This window comes from Fundulus heteroclitus, chromosome 6 (assembly GCF_011125445.2).
Source record: "Fundulus heteroclitus isolate FHET01 chromosome 6, MU-UCD_Fhet_4.1, whole genome shotgun sequence".
NCBI lineage: Eukaryota > Metazoa > Chordata > Actinopteri > Cyprinodontiformes > Fundulidae > Fundulus > Fundulus heteroclitus.
In genome coordinates, this window is record NC_046366.1 from 27,345,319 (window position 1) to 27,366,595 (window position 21,277).

At 40.2% G+C, this 21,277-nt stretch overlaps 1 protein-coding gene across 1 annotated transcript; it reads right to left on the reverse strand.

The window, feature by feature from the left end:
• Positions 1-353: 353 nt before the first annotated feature.
• On the reverse strand, positions 354-18,402 carry rheb (Ras homolog, mTORC1 binding). Its single transcript, XM_012871282.3, has 8 exons — positions 18,093-18,402; positions 15,744-15,815; positions 9,914-9,981; positions 9,719-9,801; positions 9,556-9,612; positions 9,397-9,444; positions 7,252-7,333; positions 354-1,180 (listed from the first exon to the last, which is right to left on the reverse strand). Exons 1-8 carry the CDS (start codon positions 18,142-18,144, stop codon positions 1,091-1,093), a joined length of 552 nt encoding a protein of 183 aa, XP_012726736.1. The 5' UTR covers positions 18,145-18,402; the 3' UTR covers positions 354-1,090.
• Between the last annotated feature and the right edge of the window lie 2,875 nt (positions 18,403-21,277).

Here is a 21,277-nt window from a genome sequence, read left to right on the forward strand (position 1 = left end):
GATGGCAGCATGCTAGTAAAGTGTATGGACTAATGAAAATGGGGGACTACTTGCAAGTTCTTTAACTTCCCCTAAAACCAACTTCTAGACAGGTACAATTTCCCATGGTTTTATTAAAACCAGCTTTAGAAAAAAACAGGTCAGCATCGAGCTGAAAAAGTTCAATATAAATCATTTTCTTTACTGATTTATACTAAACTGATTCTTTTTGTATCATCTCTCATAGCTTGTTTCTTTTTGATTTCTTCATTAAATATGCAGGTAAGCAAAGCAAAAAGCAAAAATGTAACCGTTCTCATATTGCAAAAGGTATAATTGCCTAACAGAGATCCATCAGAATAATCCACGGACGATCCCGCTTACATAACCACTTTTTGCTTTAATGATTACAATCAAAAACATTTGTACAACGTTTTCAACATTAGAAAATGGATGCAGATTTTCTTAATTTCTTTATTTAATTTTGGCTGACTGTAACCAACGGGAAGCTAACTGAGGGACCGAGACGCGGGCACGGCGAGGTGATGAAGTAGAAAAGAGGTGTATATTGGAGGGCCCGACACAGCTGGTGACGTATCAGAATAAAGATTTGTTAATCACCTTTTCGTATGCACGGCGGACACCACACTTGTTTGAGCTTGGGTCTTTTTTAACAAGGCCGTAGCCTTGTACGGAAGCTGTGCAGGGAAAAAAAAGCTAAGATGCATCGAGCCTACTATTTCTGTTCCTATAGCTACAAATGTTTATTCTGATACACCCAGACCAGCTGCTTCGGCTTTTGCATCAGCGCTGAGCACGGAGATGGAAAGGTGGGCTGAGAGAAATTTAAGACAAGAGAATAACCACCCATCCATGTTTTTTAATCACACACACAAAGAAAAACGAGGATGACAGAGAGGGAAGGGGGGGTGGGAATGGGGAATACTGGTAATGACAGTGGAATCAGAGCCATAAATAGACACTTTTTGGGTATTTAGGACCCTGGTTGAGGAAGGGGGCGTGGACTAAGCTGAGGTGGAGAGGGACTGGCGGCTAGCCTTCAAGTAACGGGATTTCCCAGTGCAGTGTCCTGTGTGTTGATTGGGCAGCTCTACATCATGGAGCAGGGGTTTTTTACAGGCTGCACACCGTCCATCTTTTCCGCCTCCAGGATCATCCGACGGAAAACCTCCACGGCCGTCTGAGGGGGGTGAGAGAGAGAGAGAGAGAGAGAGAGAGAGAGAGAGAGAGAGAGAGAGAGAGAGAGAGAGAGAGAGAGAGAGAGAGAGGGAGAGAGAGAGCAAGAAACATACGTGGAACAATGTTAACTTAGCACACTTTGAACTCTCAACCTTCCACTGAGTCTCTGACTTTCATGTGCAACACTCAAATTGTCATTTGTGAACTTAATATTGACTGAACCTGACTTAAAGTAATCTGAAGCAGACTAGTTCAATTTCATTCATTTTTTTTTATACCACTTTGGTAATTATCTACAAAAAGTTGAATATTACCAGCTATTTGTGCGGTGAGAAATATATGCGCACGAATGCATTGTTTATTTTCTACAGTTCAACACACAACAGGCCACAATGCAGGTATTCATTCTCACTGAATCTTTTGGGGTACACAAAGCAGACATTCTGTCACCCTGGGGTCAAGTTTTACTAGATTTAAATGAACTCATACCAGTTACTTTCTATAATCTTTACATTCAGGGGTCTTCATCTGTCATTATTTCATAAGAGTCCGCCGGCGCAAACAGCGACGAGAACCATAATCAGTTTAATTAGTGTAAAATATAAAATCAAGTTAAATTATAAATGAAATTCGATCATTTTCAGATATGTATCGGCAGTATTTAACAAATCTATTTAGCTGCCATGTAAAGATCCAGCTAGAGATCAGCTGACTGCCCTGACTGGTCAGCGGCCGGTCGGAAACTCAAAAATCTGATCTTTTTTTATTATTGAATGTGCATTCCTCAATGCGGACGCTGTAGGGAAAAAGACTCAAGGGTAAGATATATTTAGTATCATAGAGGTGTTAAAGGGAAGTTAGAGGAAGCTCAGAGGTATGAGAAGTCTTTTAAAAGGAAATTATTTTCTCTGCTGTGTCATGTGTGTGATTCTTTCAGGGGCAAGAGAGTGAGAGAGAACAAGACTTTAAGGTGACAACAAGAAGGCCGAGAAAAGCACCGCAATGTTGCTCTGTTTTATTTAGCTTTCAACCTTTGAATTTCAAAGAACATACTGGATTTTAATATACTGGTAGCCTTTTCTGTCAAAGTCAGACAATGTACATACAGGGAGACTGCTGTTTTTATATTGCTGGTCTGGTCTAACCACTCGATTTGCAAATATAAAAACAGCTAAACAGGTCAACTCAGAATTATATTTGTCCCTTTAAAAAAAACAAAACAAGCTGCTTTCCCATTGCTTTCTGTTTTGTCATGTACGCTGGTCAAAATGCTGGAAAATTACATGTATTTCCGGTAACGTGAAGATTTGTGATGTCTTTGAAGCACATCTCTTGCTTTTTCATGACGTGGAACTCGTCGTGTTCTCCTGCATCAAGGACCTGGTACCTTACTTTTCCGTCACGTCGCTATGATTTTCATCTTTTTCTTTTCATATTAAAGGACAAATCAACCATTTGGGCATAAAAAAAAATCAATCACCCACAGAGATCAGACGACGATTAACCAACTCACCCAGAAAGTAGGTCAGGTGCTGTCAGTACAGGAATCCACCATGCCCCCGGTGGCATAAAGCGTATACATGTTTTTGATTTTAAGATTTAGTAATTTTATTATTCAGTCGTTGCTGTGATATGGAAGTCACAGTTCTGTCGATTCGGTGCCAGTAGAGCACACGTGGCGTTTACGTGGTGTGAAAGAGCAGCTGGGGGGCATGCTACATTTGTTAATTTGTGACTTGTCCAAAACATCCCTGATAGCCTGACTTGGCTAGAGATCAAATTCTGTTTGCTTAAAAGTGGAGGAAGGTGATGTGGGAGAGGTAGTTTCCCATGACATCTCCAAGGTTCTCCAGCAACTGCAGTTTTAAACATGACATGATCGTAACATAACGTATTATTAATAACTGCTAATAAATGCAAGGCTAAAAAGCATATATCATGTAAAGTTCTTATACCCTATAACTAAAATGATCGCATAGGAATCTGTCAGAATTAGTATCGGCAGGTAAAATATTTACAAAAGCCAGAAAATCCAAAATAGTTCTGATCCGTGCATTTCTGCCAGGGATGACAAAATTTTTTGGTAAAAGTTGTGCATTAGTGATGTTAGTTGCAATAAGTCTGTTTTCCCTAATTCTCTCCCTTTGACTCTCTTTGTGACCTTTAACATCTTGGCCACGGCAGTCAGTATCAGGTGTGGGTATCCAGTGCAGTGAAACCTAATCCACAGACTCAATATCTTATTGGCATGTGTGAACTCATGATACTTGGAATATATTAGATAGCTAAAACTGCATTTCAATCCTTTGCTATGCTAATATCGTGTACGCTGATCATTTAAGTGACAGAATATTTGCGTTGTATTGGGCATTTCTGGGTAGTAAATGTTTTTTTAAAGGCTCGCATTAGAAGTTGGTTGGGATAAAATGGCATGAAATGAGTGTGAAAGTAACAAAACACAATAAAAAATCCCAAAAACGTTTAGAAAATACGATGAAATCGAGAATTATTTATACACTGCAAAAACTGATCTAAAAATAAGTAAAATGTTCTTAAAATTTGTGCATTTGTCCTTGATTTGAGCAGGTAAATAAGATTATCTGCCAATGGAATGAGTATTTTGACACCTTAAAATAAGATAATTAGACATCCTGCACTTGAAATAAGATGATTGAGATGAATTGTTCGTATTTTAAGTGCAAAATTCTTATTCCATTGGCAAATCATCTTATTTACCTGCTCAAATCAAGGACAAATGCACACATTTTAAGAACATTTTACTTATTAATAGTTCCGTTTTTGCAGTGTATGAGACATTTCACAGAACACAATAGCAAAGTAGTGAGCAAAAGCTGCTGTTGTGTACAATTTCTTCTACCGTTAGTTATTTTAAAAGGTTTTTCCATTTACCAAAAGCTATAAACATGTTTTCTAAAATATATTAAATGTTTTGATATTGTACTTATGCGTACTTTCTAAAAAATATTTCTGTTTTTTCCCCCGATGTTATCTTTTTCAGTTGTTATTTTTCAAACTGTCTTATCTTATTTTTAATAACATCGTGGAACTATCAGAACCACAACATGTACAGTACAACCTGATATGTATAGTTGCCTCTATTACCTATTGCAATAACTGATTTTTTTCTGTAATTATTATTTTAGGTTTAGGGTCCTTGAAGCAGTATATATAGTGCACAGTTTTGTGTCACAATGTAATTTATGAAAAGAAAAACAGCTTTTTGGATTGCTGTCTTGTTGTACTTTAGACTTGACAGAGGCTTCTCTTCTCTTATAAACTGAGAAAACGGTGAACAGCGTGAGATGTGCTGCGTAGGATACGGCTTTGTGCGGTTGTGCGCGAGTGACTTTTCGTCCACTCGAAAAAAGGCAGGAAGCACAATGCAGACACGACAAGTGCGAAGCCGTACGGGCCTCAGAACACAGACTGTGTAGGCGTCTTCAAGCACACCTGCCGTTTTAGTTCATGTAGGCGGAGTGGCGTAAAGTGCCTCTGAGCTGGATGAAGTGGAATCTAAATCAGACGACGGCGATCGCCTTAATTCGGCGTGAGCGGCCAGTCGCATTGCGGCGGGGGTCATCGCGCCGAAACAGCTGACGAGCGACTATCAGCGCTAATGGAGGGGAGGCCTCTCATGGAGAAACGAGGTGTGGAGCAGAGAGGTTACGCAACAAAAGCGCCTGCAGCGTTTCTATCGCACAACGGAGAAGGCGGGAAAAGGAGGCGGTGACGCTCGGGATGGATGAAACGCCGTGATCCCGACATGTCCCGGGTCCCAACGACGCCGTCTGATGTGTGCGGCGCTGACTTGTATCGAGCGGGGGCAACCTGCCGTTGTTTGGACGGCAGCTAACGATCTGGTGCAGCACTTCTGCCACCCCGGTGTGGCAGGAGATCTAGCAGCATAGTGACTTCAGGTGGATCGTTATGCTTCTCGTGCAGCAGAGGACCAGATGCCAAGTAATAATCAGTCACGATCATTTAAAAATCAATGCAGGGGGGGGTTTTGTCGACATCAGACGCAATAAATAACTTTTATGGATTGAAATCCTTACGCCCGCTAATGTTTGCACTCGGCGGTGCATTAAGCTTGCTCCTGAACCGACTAACACTGAAACAGAATTACAGTGTTGTGAAAAAGTATCTGCCCCCCGACCCCCCTAACAGATTTCTTCAGTTTTAACTTTGTTTACATACAAATATTTCAGATCAAGCAAAATGTGTAATGTTCCATTTACTTAAAAGAGCAATTGCTCCGTACGCCTAAATATTGTGCCACCCTCAGTGACAACAACTGCCATCAAGCATTTGTGACAGCTGGCATTGTCCTTTACATCTGTCATGATTTGGGTTTGGTTATGGTTTTTGTTTGTTATTTGATCAATTACTTCATTCTCATGCCTTAAGCTCAGTTTCTATTTTAGGTTCTGTCTTAGTGTTTGATTTTGTTTTAGGTTATAAGTTTTCCGGCCTGCTCAGACCATTTCTGTCACCAGTCTAAGCTCAGTTCACCTGCCAGCATTCTTTTGTCTTCCTGTCACTCCCCTTCACCAGTCACCATCCAATCGGCTTCAGTCTTACTCCCAAGCACTTCCCTGTTCCCGATTAGCTCCACCCATGTCAGAAATTAGTTTCACTCCATTCACCTGATCACTCCCTTACTTATACCTGCCTCTGCCCCCTGCAATCTGCCACATCATTGTTTGTTTTTTCTGTGCCCAGTTGGTGAGTCAAGTACAGCTTTCAATGCTCTCTGTTTACCTGTTCTTCTGACCCTGTTTGCCTCTGGATATTTGAGTTAGCCTGTCCCCTGTTTTTGCATATAGTTTTGTCTGTGACTGCCTTTTTGTTATTTTTGGTTATTGGATGCAGTCTTCCCATTTTTGTCTTGATCCCCGTTTTGGCTTTTGCTTTTTGTAAATAAATGTTCTTTCACCTAACCTCTGCTTGTCTGGTTGAATACTGGGTCCATCTGTCTCTGGTTCGTGACAACATCCTTGCGCATCCTAATGCATGTTCCAGGTACGCTTGATCTCATGGTCTCAAACTGTTAGCTGGACGGTCTCTAGTTGGATTTTCTGATCGAGTAACAATTGATGATTCTGTCGATTGTGGTCGGTTGTCCTAAAGAAGCAAAGCAGCCACTGACCATCACACTCTCACCACCATGTTTACCTGTAGGTATTCAATTCAATTCAATTTTATTTATATAGCGCCAATTCATGAAACATGTCATCTCGAGGCACTTTACAAAGTCAAATCAATCATATGATGTCTTTTCTAAAGGTTCTTACTCTCCAGCTGTAACGTTCCTCTGATCAAAGAATGTTTTCACTAAAGTCTTTGGGATCAGCAAGAAATCTTTTTTTTTTTTTTTTTTTTAAGTGTCACATATGTGTGTTTTAGGTGGTTACCTAACGCCGGTTTTCTCCATGTGTGGATTAATGGTTCTCAGTGGAGTCTCAAAGCCGTAGAAACGGCTTTATGAGCCTTTTCAGACCGATAGACGTCAGGGACTTTGTTTCTCATCTGTTTTTGGATTTAATTAGCTCAGGACCTGATGTGTTGCTTTTTCATATGCTTCAGCCTACTTCATGTTCTGTTTAAGCTATTTCTAGGTTCCACAAGTCTGTTTGTAGTCAGACCTTTATGTGGACAGCAAATCTGAACTAAAAGACTGCGGTTGGTCATAGTTAATTCATCATTTAGAAAGTTGGACAGCTTTTTCCCTTCAATACATTTTAATAAAAAAATCATCATCTAAAAACTGCTTTTTGTATTTAAGAACCTTCAGAATTCAGAATTATTCAGGCTTTGTTACATGTTTTTATTTAGGATTTCAGTTTGTTGTACATCTGAAAATCATTATTTCACAATATGAGTTTTAATTCCAACTCAAATTTTAATTATTAGGAAGTTATGGATTTAATTCACCCTACCCCGATAATGACGGGATGGAGGGAGGAAATCGGCCACAAGTTGTGCAAACACAATAAAATTCACACAAAAGTGCAGGACCTTTATCAGCAAACAGAGAAATAATCTCTTTACCTGGTTCTCCTTGGCAGAGGACTCCATGAAGGCTGCATTCCAGGATTCAGCTAATGCTTTCCCCTCTTCACAACTGATCACTCTGATGTGACGAAAAAAAAAAAAACAGACGCAAACACAAAAGGAAACAAAATGTAAAATCTATGAGCAGCAGCTCAGAGGTCTGCAGATGTAAATGAATGATATGTGTCGTAATTTGCTAAATGTAGCACCCTGGAAATGCAATAAAACAAAATGCTAATATTTGCCAGCGCTACTTTAGGAAACTTTCAGATGCCCTTCTGGTGTAACCAGGATTAGGACCCGGGTCGGCCCACCCTTTCAAAGACAGACTTAGCCCACAGAGGGACTTAATTCAGACGGCAAATTGTTACAATGAGCAGAAAGCCCTCCGACCTGCCAGTGCTTAAAACAAATCCCATCACGTAACTTCTTCTGCGTTTCCCTTTTTGTCACAATTAATGTTTCAGATCATCAACCTAATTTTATTATCAGATAAAGGTAACAGCAGTAAATACAAATTCAACTGTCGTCGTCGAAGCTATCCAAGCCAACCTGAAACGTCGGAGAAATCTAATTGTTGAACCCAGAAATTAATGCTGATCAACAACATTTGTACAGTTCAAATAGACCAGTTCACGCGTGACGTCCCGCGCTACATCCGGGTCCCGGTGGTCGGCAAAAACAGTACTGTTCCCGTCTACTACCGTGGCAAAACGGGTATATTAGAGCGTACTTTTAGTTAGTTTATTTTTGGAATCTAAACAATGCCTACGACTTGTTGTGCTCCCCGGTTGCACACAGAGGCATTCCAAATAGTCAGATGTACGTTTCTTTCGTTTACCGAAAGACGAAGAAAGAAGAAAGAAATGTATAATTTCAATTAAAAGGATGCAGGCAGACAATCCCAATCGACTGTGGGAGCCATCATACCACGACAGAATTTGCAGTCTACACTTCATCTCCGGTAAATACAACTTAATTTTGCACTAGTCATTGTTCTACTTAAATCATTATATAAATAAAAAATTAGGATATATATTTAGCGTTCGTTTCGTAATAATATACGTACATGTACAATGTATGCAAACCATCTGGCATGAGTCTGTGTAAAGGATTAATAAGACAAAAACACCAAAATAATCCTTTGTGGACAATGTTTTTTTTAACCTACCGATGGTGGGTCTTCCTCTTTGCTGAGGCGCTGTCTGTGTCCGACTCCGCTTTGGTATGTTACACAAACATGTCTGAACATGTCCCGATATATAATAACTGTAGCCGTCCAGTGATTTCATGTCTTTCGTGTTCTCTCGTGTGTACTGGCCTTATAAACAGGCAGCTGTATATGTCGCGGTACGGAACACTTGGCCAGCATTTCACATTTCACTGTGTGGATCTGGCAATCTGATACCATCAACCATCAACTTACTCTTAAAACGATCTTGGGATACGTTATCTAAAGAACAAAAATACATCGAGAACTCGCCAGTTTCTTTGTTTTCGTCTGCCATTGTGTTCGCGGAAAAACTGGATCAAAACAATAACAATGAACTGGTCTATAGATTAGAAAGTCCTGTTACTCCCAGACCTGTAGAATCAAGAAATAGAACCTATATGACAAAAGCAACACATGAAGCCCTGATCTAAAGAAATTCAAGAGCAGATGAAAAAAAATCTAAATGTATCAGTCTGGAGTTTTTGGGACTCCAGCAAACCATACTGAGAGCCATCATCCACATAGGGAGAAAACAAGGAATAGCTTTTATGAAGGAACCTTCATAAACGTGACTATTATAAACAACTGATTTATTTTAAACATCCCTACTATTTTAAACAACTTAAACTCATCCAGGAGGTCACAGAGCAAATTCTGACGTGCCTCGGTTCAGATCAGTGTCCGTGGTTCACCAAGAAAAAAGAGAGAATGGGCGAAAATGGCCTCCGTGCTAACGTCCTGAAGGACAGGATGACCAAAGAGAACACGAAGGCCCATCTCACATTTGTACATATGTCCCATATTAGAATCTCTTTGATGATCCGAAACATTGAAGCATGACCAAACAAAGCAGAAAATAAGAAATCCGCAAAGGGGCAAATGCATTTTCGTAGAAACTCTTTGAGCATGTATACAATGATGGGACCTACCGCTCCATATGTAGGTCGTTCTTGTTCCCGACGAGCATAATTGGAACTCTGGGTTCGGAGAAAATCACAAAAAAAAAAAAAACATTTGGGCATGAGACGTTGAAATCTGTCTGAGAAGAGCAAAACCACAACTTTACACCGCTCAGAGGAGGTACTCACTGAACCTTCCCCACCATGTCCAGCAGCTTTTCATGGATAACCTGAACAACTTCAAAGCTGGAAGAAGAGAAGAAGAAGAAAAAAAAGAGAGGAGAAAACAGCGGACACAGTTCATCAAAACTGCCAAGGCGACGTTGTTTGCTTTTTTAGGATGAAAACGTACCTTTTATTAGAAGTAACAGAATAGACCAGAATGTAACCGTTGATATCTATGGAGTACGTCTGTGGAAAGATGGAGTATTCGTCCTGGAAGAGATTTATCCGGCAGAGAAATGAATGTGGAGTCTTACAACAAACGCATTATATCGCGACCAATAAGTCAGTGACAGCCTAATAATAGAGTGGAGCAGAGTCCTACCTGCCCTGCTGTGTCAACAAGCTGAAGGTGGTACTCCTGTCCATTTATTGTGATCATCTTGGTAAATGCTGCAATTACAAGAGATTGCGTTCAGAAACCAGAAATCCTAATGCATTCTGTGGCAGAAAAATTGCTGTGCACATAAAAAAACTAATAAAAAAACATGGTTCTAATACAGTTGTTATCTCTGCGCTGCATATTTAAACACTCAAGTGGAGTATAAATCCAGTTTGACACCGTGGAATAAGTTCAGCAGTGCCCTGCCAATATCTGTCTCGGGATGGGTTTGGCCATCCATCGCAGCGGAGAGGCATCCTGCAGCATCTCGCTAATAATGCTGACACCGCTTCATGTTAAGCATCCCGGGGATTATTTATAGACACGGAACCGAGCGCACGGCCAACGCAGGGCGGCATAATGTGAGCGAAACTATGAGGGAAAAGCAGGGAAAACAGCCTGCAGGTGAAGCTTCGACCCAGGCCTCTCAGGAGTCCGGAATTATCCGCGTTGATGAACTGCTGTGTTTGTCCCACAAACCACAAAGCACTGCCTTCGGGCAATGTTCACTTTTGCAGCCGTGAGATGTCCAGACAGGAACCAGTCAGAAATAAACAGATCATTCTGCGCTCTCTCTCCCTCGCCCTGTTGTCTGAAATCAGCCGGTGTTGTTGTGTTTCGACACTTTATTGTAGAGGGAACATTGCACCCTGGTGGGTGAATGCTGTGATTCACTCTCTCCCAGTAATGTCTCAGTAAAACCGTAAAGGAGTTATCAAGACATTATGCTAGAGCTAACACGAGATCGCTGAAAGGCCAGAATCCATCGTAAGAGAATGCATCAGCCTTACCAGGACGATTTTCACGTGCCGTAATCTTACAACCTCAAACTTAAACGCATTTTTTTTATTGTGGTCTATGAAAACTCAAAAGCTTGATCAAGTTAGACAAATTAAACATATTTTTAAGACATAAAAGCCATGCAATGATTTGTACAATTATCAACACTGTCCACCGGGGGGAGGGGGGTAAGCTACTAATAAAGGATTGCTTTAAATCTAGGGTCATCAACATGGGCCCCGAGGACCACATGTGGGGCCCACAAGCCTAAAAAAAAAAATCACAATCCACCAGTGAGCTGCATCTGAAACTTTATTTTATTCTCCGTTACTCTTCCTGTTTATTCATATTTGCATTTATATAGATTTAAAATATATTTATATATATATATGTATATAAAACAAAGCATGAAAAATGTGTTTATATTACCGTATTTTCCGGACTCTAAGTCGCAGTTTTTTTCATAGTTTAGCTGGGGGTGCGACTTATACTCTGGAGCGACTTACGTGTGAAATTATTACACATTTTTACCGGTATATCATTACACCTGTTAATTTCACACCAAACCGCTAGAGGGCGCTATAGGCCTGTGTTGAATCAGACGTAAGCGACGTAGAAGCGGAAGCTTCTACCTCCGGAGTTAACGGAGTTATTTGAAAGTGACACCAAAGGTGAAGATTTCACTGGATTTTAGTTATTTGGAGTGACACGGGCGCTTTGGTTAACTTCTTCGCATGTTATTTATGCTATAGTTTTCTGAATAGCTTTTAATATATTATGTTAACATACCAGGCACGTTCTCAGTTGTGTCATGTAGCGTAAGCTAACCGTACAATCATTCAGCCTGTTGTTGCCTCCGTTCTATTTTTATTTAAAATTGCCTTTCAAGATGACATGTCTGTTCTTGATGTTGTATATTATCAAATAAATTTCCTCCAAAAATGCGACTTATACTCCAGTGCGACTTATATATGTTTTTTCCTTCTTTATTATGCATTTTATGGCTGGTGCGACTTGTACCCCGGAGCGACTTATAGTCCGGAAAATACGGTAGATAAATTTAAGGTGAACTCTGACTCCTTTTAGTTCAAAGGTCAGTATCGGTAGCCCTTCGTATGACTCTGTACCAATGAAGTAGCTCTAAGTTTCAAAAAGGTTGGTGACCCCTGCTTTAAATACTGGACGTTCCAATCATAGTCATGGAAAGTTGAGCGTAAGGCGAAAGCGGGCTCAAAAAAGGCGCACAAGCGCCAAGGATAACGGCAGGTTTCAGAGGACAGAGAAGAATGTGGAGTAAGTCAGTCTTTGCAAGATCACAGCTGTTCCTATGAGGGCCTATGAGGTAAGAGCATCTTTGAGGTAAAAACAATACCATGAAGCCCTGCTGCGCTCAATCACTTATCACTTAAAATTCTATCAAGTGTATTAAGCCATTATGTGTCAAAATGTGAAAAGGTTAAGTGGTACAAAGACTTTATAAAGGCACTTTAAATGGCTAACCTTTATAGCACTTTTTGCAAAAAGTAATGAAAAATACAAGCGGAGTCAGAGAGCCCTACAAACTACCAAAATAATAAAAGACAAATATTATTAGGCTTTTGAATTTTATTTTATTTTCTCGTTTTTATGGATCTGTAGTGGTGTAAGAGCGGCCTTGTGCTTGCAACAGTCTGGACTAAGAGCCTGGCACTCCTAACGGGGGTTTTGGTCCCGTGCCAAGGAGGAATAACGATCAGACATGCAGACAGACACTAAGAAAATGCACAAAATGCTTAGCCACAACAATGATAAAGCACGTTTTAAACATTTAAAAATGCTCTCGCACGCTGCAGAACTCCACTTGGCACTCAGCCACTGCACCAAGGTGACGTCCTGACCAGTCGTCTCCTCACCGGCCGTAAACTAATTCCTTAATTGTCAGATCTAGGTGCAACTGTACGGTCCAAATGTTAAGAAAAAACAGCCACGCTGCATTAATGTAGACCATAGTTTACTGCACCAACACTACAAAGCTCTTTTTTATTTTTTTTATTTAAATAGCTTATAATGCTGGCTTAAACTATAAGAGCGTTTTGCTGTTAAATTGATGACTCGGTTGCATCTGTTCTGTCCGTGGGAATGGGACAAAACTGTTGTTACAGGAGACCCAAAATGTTTGACCCATGTCACGCTGAAGGAATTTATCTAAGCTTCTGGCTTTAACAAGGAAGTGAGAAGAAAATATCTCTCATTATTTTGACACAAATAATTTTGGTAATCCTAACTCCCCCTTAAAATAGGAGACGTTTAATCGATATTATTGTCACACACTGAGAATATAAAAGGTTATGTGTCTTTTTATGCAGCGGTAACATCAGGTTACTCTCTGGGTTTTCAGAGCGGCTCCCTGAATTGCCTCAACACGGCAGCAGTATCACGGATAGCAAATGCGCCAACTCTTGACTAATCAATTCACATGAAAGGAGAAAGACGAGACAAAGACGTCGGTGCGTGCACAGCGAGAGTCTCTTTTCCTGTTTGTCTCACTGAGAATTAAATTATTCCACTCGACTTTCACCAGGAAGCGTCTGCATGAGATATCTCAGCAGATGGGGAAGCTTAGTCTACTAGAAACAGAAGCGTATTATTCCAAAGCCGGCATCGCTGGGTTCTGTGGAACTGGAAAAGGCCCAGGATGATAAATTACTTTCCGTTATTCACGCTAAACTGCACCGAGTGGCGTCTGTTCGTTTCAGCTCACGTGTGCCTCCATTTACCTGAATGTTGAACAAACATATTTCAAAGGCGGGGGGAACTTTTTGCAATTACTGCTGAAGGAGAAAAAAAAAAACAAAAAAAACGCAACATTGGCAATAACCCCAACGACTGCTTTGACTTGGTTTATTGTCTCTTTATTATGTGCAAAAAGTGTTTAAAGCAGTAAGGCTAAAATATATTGCAACAAAAAATAATAAATGTGAGCAAAATGCAATAACAATAACAAAGTACACAATAAGTCAACAATGCGCCGGTTTCATGCACAATTTTCTTGCATTTTTTGCATTTTGAGTCCTCAGTCTGTTTACTTTGAAACAACAAGAATGAATAAGGAATAAAAAAAATATATTTTATTTTTCAACGCTTATTTAGACCTGGAAAATTCTTAAGTTGCAGTAGAAATTATGAAGAAAAAAAATTATTCATTTATTACATATTTATGACACATAAAACCTATTTAAATGTTAATTTAGAATTATATTAGTTAATTTTGACAGGAATACCAATATCATTGTAAATCGGTGATTTATACTGGTCATCAAGTACCAGCCCCACCTAAATTTACCTAATCTTCCAAAACCTGAACTGATCAACCCCAGAATAAGAATTCAAACGTTAGGCTTGATGAAGATGTTCTCGATTTGTTGAAGCTTCTCTTTAGGAGTTTGATAGATTATCCAGGTTTCTCAAAAATAAGTGATGTTGCCTAAACGTAGATGGTAGGCTCTTTTTTTTTTTACCAATTAGCTGACTTCTTAAGGCAACAGGTTGCAAAACAATTTATTTAAGGGAAAGAGAGTAACGGGGGCTGTAAACAAATGCATGTTTTCACACGGAAAATCGTGTATATTTTCCTTCTTTATTTGTGTTGGTCCATCAAATCAAAAAACACAAATGAATGCATTCAACTATGTACTCAACTAGATATTTATAAAGCCCTTAAAATGAGAAAAGGTTCAGTGAGTGGGTGCAAGTACTTTTGCAACCAGCTGTACTTTCCTATTCAGTGGCGAAGCTGAACTCTTAAGAGAGGAAGTTCTGTAACTTCATTTGGCTAAAAACAGCAAATATTACAATCATTTTAACTGTGCTGACAGTTAAAGCAGCACCGAGTAACTTTTGGCCACTGGGGGGCACTAGACCTGTAACTTCCAGGTGTAACGCCCACAAAGATCACTGGTAACACTACATTGACGCAAAATTAAACAGTCTCTGTCCGTGTTTCGGTATATGATAGCAGAGTCATAGAATGACTTGTCTAGATTAAATCTTCCATCAGAGAACCAAAAAATGTCCGATCAGGTAAGTGCCATATCTGTTTTGTTTTGTTGTTTACCGTAAGCACTCAGCGACTGATCCGCCCCTCTCCGGTTCCATAGGCAAGTTTGTGAGAACGGCCCCATCGATTGGGTGCCAAATGCTTTATATTGACCTGAAAACCCATTTAATATATCTCAAAGTAAGCTAATACTTGGGTTTAAAACGTGTACGCCGCTGCTTTAAATAAATGGTCTCATAAATCATAAATCTAACGACAGACATTTTTTTTTTTTTTAGGATTTTCTGTATTCAAACAGCTAAGGAACACGCTGACTAACAGAGGCTGTACATTATGAGTAACAATGATTATGATATCTCATTATGTGATTATGAGCTACACGGCATTAGGGGGAAAAAAAGCTTCAGATGTACGGCAGCCATTTTGGATTTTGAGGTCAGGGTTGGTGAAGAATGCCTGCATTTGCCAGTTAGAATTACAACTTTCTGGGACCTCCCTGTTTATTTTATAACTTGAAACCGATTAATATAGATCCCAAGATTAATTGACAAACTTAAACCAAACATCAGGACATAATGGACATTTTCATTTTTTTATGTTTCTATCTTTCTGAAACAACAAACTGGTTCCTTGTTGCCCTTCGTCCCCACAACTAATACGGATGATTACGGCCTAGCTCATTGAGGACGATAGGAACTTTGTGATGATGGAAATGAAACATAAGGGGTTGAAAAGTGTGGGTTAATTGAAATATATAGCTGTAACATCTTATGCTCATGTTCTCCTCTTATCGTGCAGCCCTGCTTCAAATAAGAATAACACCGGGGGCAGGATATCACAGAGGCGGCTTTTACATTTGACAAAGATAACACTTAGGTTGCAAACTACAGGACATGCAGACAGGATGCCTGAGAACCAGAGAATCCAAGTTTAAAATCTTGTAAAATCCACACTTACTGTTTTCTATTGTAGGGTCATAGGAGTCCACAAACTGGCCTTCCACAAACTGAATCGTCAAGGAAGACTTTCCTGCAAAACACAACTATCATGAGAAACAATCACTTAAGAAACGGGAAAAAGGGGCGCTGTGGATTTGGGAAATGGAAAGTAGATGCCAGGGTGTTGGTGTTAAAATTACTTTCTGGCCATGTAGATTTTATAAGAATATAATATTAGAACCTATTGAAACTAGAGAATACGTGGGAATTAATTAGAATATCATCAAAACAACATATTGCAATACATTTTAAACGTTGGTTAATTATGCACAGTGAAGTGTTTACTGCTTGTCACATCAGTTATTATGGCTGACATCTAATGAAACCCCAACATTCAATCTGAATATTTAAGAGGACTTTTAAAAACATTTTTTTATACAAGATGCTGGCCTATTGAGGGGTTGCCCATGCCCAAGGTACTAGGCTGGGGCTCCTTTGGCATACAGGCATGGCATGGAGGGAATCAGACTGTGGCACAGCTGAGGTGGTAGGAAAGCGGTCTTCAGCCTGTCTGACAACACTGGATAGATTCTTAGTTGGGTTTAACATGGGCGAGTTTTATTGGCCTACCCACCAACCGCAGGGCTACGGTCATTTAAGCAGATATTGTTACTTTTGGCAGTGTGGGCAGGTGCCCACGTCCTCCTGGAAAATTAAGTACACATAATCTATTTTGGCAGAAGGGAAGCGTGAAGTGCTCTTAAATATAATGATGGACAGCTGTGCTGGCTTTGGACTTGATCAAACCCAGGGGACCAACACCAGTATATGACATAGCTCCACAAACCATCACTTGCTGTGAAACCTTCACTCTGGACCTCAAGCATCTTGGATTCTACCTCTCCACTCATTATCCTGATTTTTTGGATCAGGTCTCCAAAATTCCAGATTAAAAGCAAAATGTATTTTCATCTGAAAAGTGGACTTTGAACCACTGTGTAACATTCCAGTCTATATGGCCCATTGCTCAGGTACGACACTTCTGACATTTTCTCTGGTTCAGTAGTGGGCACTTCAGATGTCCACAGCCTTGTGATTCTCTCCTTTTTTGCCAAATTGGCTTTTCCTTACAATCCTATGAAGGCAGATATCCCTGATGCTTGTGCATCATTTTCATCCATTGTTTTTCTTTCTTCCACTAAACTTTCCTTATTATGCTTGGATACAGCACTCAGTGCTATTTAGCTACAAGCTTTTTGTGGGCTACCCGTCATGTGGGGGTTGTCAAGGACAGCCTGTTGGACAACTATAGAGTCAGCAGGCTTGCCAATGATAGCATAATTTAACAGATGTGTCTATAAAACCCTTCTTTATTACTGTTATGTGACTTTTAAATTAGCCAAGGAGCTAAATTCAAGGCTCACATTAACTGTCCGCAATAATTGCCAAAAGCAAATATTATGTGTGTAACTCGCTCAACCGAGTCAATTAAGTAAATTAGCATTTTTGATAATATTGAAATGTATTAAGTTTTTCCTCTCCACTGTCATCACGTGCTTGCTCAGGATGAGAGATTACTGCAAAATCCAAGACGCATAACTTTGTACCAGCGCTCATTAATGATTGAATTTCACTCTATCACGTTATAATTAGGACAAAATTGGATTGTATGTAATTAAATTAGAATCTGTATATGTGACCGGATTGTTCTGGTCTGATTTGCTCAGTATGGATATGAATTGGATATGAATTGGACCTCTCGATCGGGCGAAGTGCGTGTTCTGGAGATTTGCGGGGAAACTCTAAATAAACCGAACTAAACGGAAATCTAGTGCAACCACAGGGATTTCTGCCGTCCGTGCGCACATGCTCTCCATCCGCGCTATCTCCGTGTGCCATCTTGCCATCCTCAGCATCCTCCCAGCGCATCCAAATCGCGCTTCTTCAGTTTCTGATGCGCTGCACTAATCCACGCGGTGATGCGTCACATCCACAGCACCGCCAAGGCCTCCGCGGAGCTTGGCACTGACTAAACATGGCTCCGGGGTTAGGGTCACTGATGGAAACCTAACAAAAAATATCAAACAAACAAAAAAAAAAATCCGCCTCTGGCCGCACACACGAGGCCCGCGGAAAAGGAAGTCAAGCCCACGCCTCACCTGGTGGCGCTCATTCGCCCGATCAGAGATGTTGCGTGATGGAGCTTTCTCCCCCTGTAATTTAAGTCTATTATGGGAGGCGTAAACCGCCCTCATAATGGACTTAAACCGAGGCCGCATAGATCTCCACTAAGCGTCCCTTCCCATGTTACTTTCTCGCAGTAATCCCCCTCCTCCTCCTCGGGCAGTGGCGCATGCCGGGAACTCACCTACGGATCTGTACCCGAGGATGGCGATTTTTCGTGACTTTGGCTGCGGCATGTTCCGTTCCCGGTTATAACATCCAGTCCTCGGGCTCTACCGCAACCTCCGACGGGAATGGCATCCACGGAAATTCAAGGGGCGCTCGGAGCGGACATACGACGTGCAGACGACGTTCGGGACACCCTCTTTTTGTCGATCTGTTCGGGCAATTGATTAAAAAAACAAAGCGGGATTTCACGTCATATAGAAAGAAGCATGGAGTATCTTCAGATCTACAATAACTGCGTCACTCCCCTTTGCAATTTAATGAATAAATAATGACCGTTTGACTCCGATTGGCCAGAAGCAGAGCAAAGGCGGACCCGAATGCGTCTTGGGGCCTTTTGATTGGATAGCCCAGCCTTTCGTCAAGTGGTTCTGAATTTTGATTGGTTGCGACCCGCTGCAGGACGTGCTAGGTGGTCAACAGCAATGTCATTCATATCTTTAGGGATAGGGAGCAAAGATTCAGGCTATAACAAGGAACCCTTTTCAATCTGTGGTAGTAAAAAAAAAAATAATAATAAAAAAAAATAAAATAAAAAAAAACACACACAAATACGACTATTAAGCATGACTAATATCCAACAGATACAAACAATCCTTATCCATCATCATCTTGAACGTTTTCCTATCTAATAACAAAAAGCAAAACCCCTCAATGCATTTTAATACTCTTGTTGAAAGAGAAACATAAAGTGTATACATGCTATAATAGTTTTTGAAAATCTGAAAAGTGTGGATGACATTGTGTTCACCACACCTCTGAGTAGATAGTTTGTGGACCCATTGTTCGTTGCATTTATAGCTCCAAGTTTTTTGGGGAAGAAACAATAACTTTTGCTCAAACTCCATCAGATTTGATGGAGGCTTTTCAAGTTTTACCACAGGTTCTCGATTGGATTTAGGACTTTATTTGTCCAACCATCGGCTCACCAACCAGTGCGTCCTCATGCTTCCTGAATAAAAGCATCCCCACAGCATGCTGCTGCTGCCACCAGGTTTGATTGTGGAAATTATGTGTTTATGAGGATGTGCAGTCTTAGTTTTTGCGTGTTGGCCAAAAAGTTTTTCCTTTGGTCTCAGTGGACCAGGTCACCTTCTTCTAAAAGTTTCCCAAACTAAATCTGGACTTTTAAAGTCTTTCTTTCGACAAGAACGTTTTTCTTGCCACTCTTCATCTGGATCTGTTGAGTGGAGATGCCCTTACAGAACAGCTCTCTGTACAGAAATTAAATAACACACAAATAGAGCCTTTTAATCAAATTAAGTGACTTCTGAAGACCATTTCCCTGGATTTTGTTTAGGAATGTCAAATAAAGGGGGATGGATACATGTAAACTACTAGTCCATCATTTAAAATCTCTATTAAATACATTTGGCATAATAAATGCCAAATGTATTTAATGGGGATACTTTTTCCCTTCAAACAACAATGTTTTGGCTGAATGTAAAAGATGTGATCTGTTGATTATCAAATATTCTAGAACTATATATCTTTTTGTCATTATTGCTGCTATGATTTGTATGTGTAGATTGTAGAAAATACTAGATTTAAAAAAAAAAATAATTCTGAATGCAATGAAGCTGGTCAGTGAATGGAAGGAGTAAAATTGCCTTTTGTACTCATTACAGAATTAGGAACTGGTATAATTTCTTTTCCACAACATTTCTAAAAATGCAGTTTGAATAAAGTCACGTCCTTGCTACAGTCCAGTCTCAAAGTCTGGACCTCTGAACAAAGTTTTGAGAACAAAAGATAAAACAAAATTGACATTTCCAAGAGCTTTAACATTACATTAAATGAGCATCTCTATGGGTGCACACATGATTCAATCTGTGTTAAAATGGCTTAATATTAATTTGAAATCGATGCAAATATTTTGTTAAGCACTCTGTTATGTATTATTATATTACAGCATAGAGGTACAGCAAAATGGCAAAGAAGATGTAAGGTTTCATGACGCAAACTAAAAACAATAGAGAATCAAAAATTAGCTTTATTAACTTTATCTTCAGTGGGTTGAACAAACTATGGCCCACATAATGTTATAATCTATTTACATAGATGGTTTCTGATAGTAGCTGCGGTAGTAAAGCAACCAAGAGTGCTTAATATTAGCATCTTTATTAGATCTTCCTGACAATTTTTGCCTCTGACCTCTCAGAAACAGCATCTCTGAGAGTAATGATGATGATTGATTGATTGATTGATATATGATGATGATTAATTATTATGATGATGGGTCTAAAGCAGTTTAAGTGTCACAGGACTTGTCTTTGTTTTGCCTGGTTTTGGCTCATCATAATGTACACGAGACAAACAATGAACGTCAACTGTAAAATAAATAAAACAATGTAAAGTTATAGTTTGCCATGTGATCTGTATTTGACGGCGTTCGCGTCCTGGATGCAACAGAAGGTGCACTGCAGCGCCCTCCTGTGGGGGGAATTGGGAACAGGGATGATGTTTCTTCTCCAGGAAGGACAGTTCTATGGATTCCTGAGCTTATTAAATGTAGAAGTCCTGATAGGAAAGACTGACTTGGTGATAGCAGTAAGTTTTTCGGCGCACCTGATTGCTGCTCGTAAGCCTTTGACTTCCATGGGCAGCCCACACCAGACCCTGGTGAAGGGACAGAGAGGATTGGTGCAGTGTGGAGCTGTGCAGTCAGGGGAGATTCTTTTGGAACAGGAATAACATACTGGCAAAGGAAAATAAAATGCAAAGAATTCAGGTTTCACAATAAAGATCACTGAAAAAAACTCCTATATGAGTCGCTTTGGCATTGACTTCTTTAGCTGATTTCAGTGGGACAAGAAGAAGCTGCACTATCTTCACTATTTATTTATTTATTTATTATCCATTCATTGTCTCTATCCGCTCATCCTGCAGGGTCCCGGAGAGGCTGCGGGATATTTTCAGTAATCATTGGGCAGGAGGAATGGTAAACACTGTACAGACAGCAAGTCCATTACAGAGCAACACAAAGACACAACGGACAGACAACCATGCACACACGCTTATTCCAAAGGGCTATTTAGAGAGATCAATGAGCCTAGGAGTAATGTTTGTCACCAAAGTTATCTTTGGACTGGGAGGAAGCAGGAGTATCCGGAAAGAATCCATGCATGCACAAGGAGAACAAGC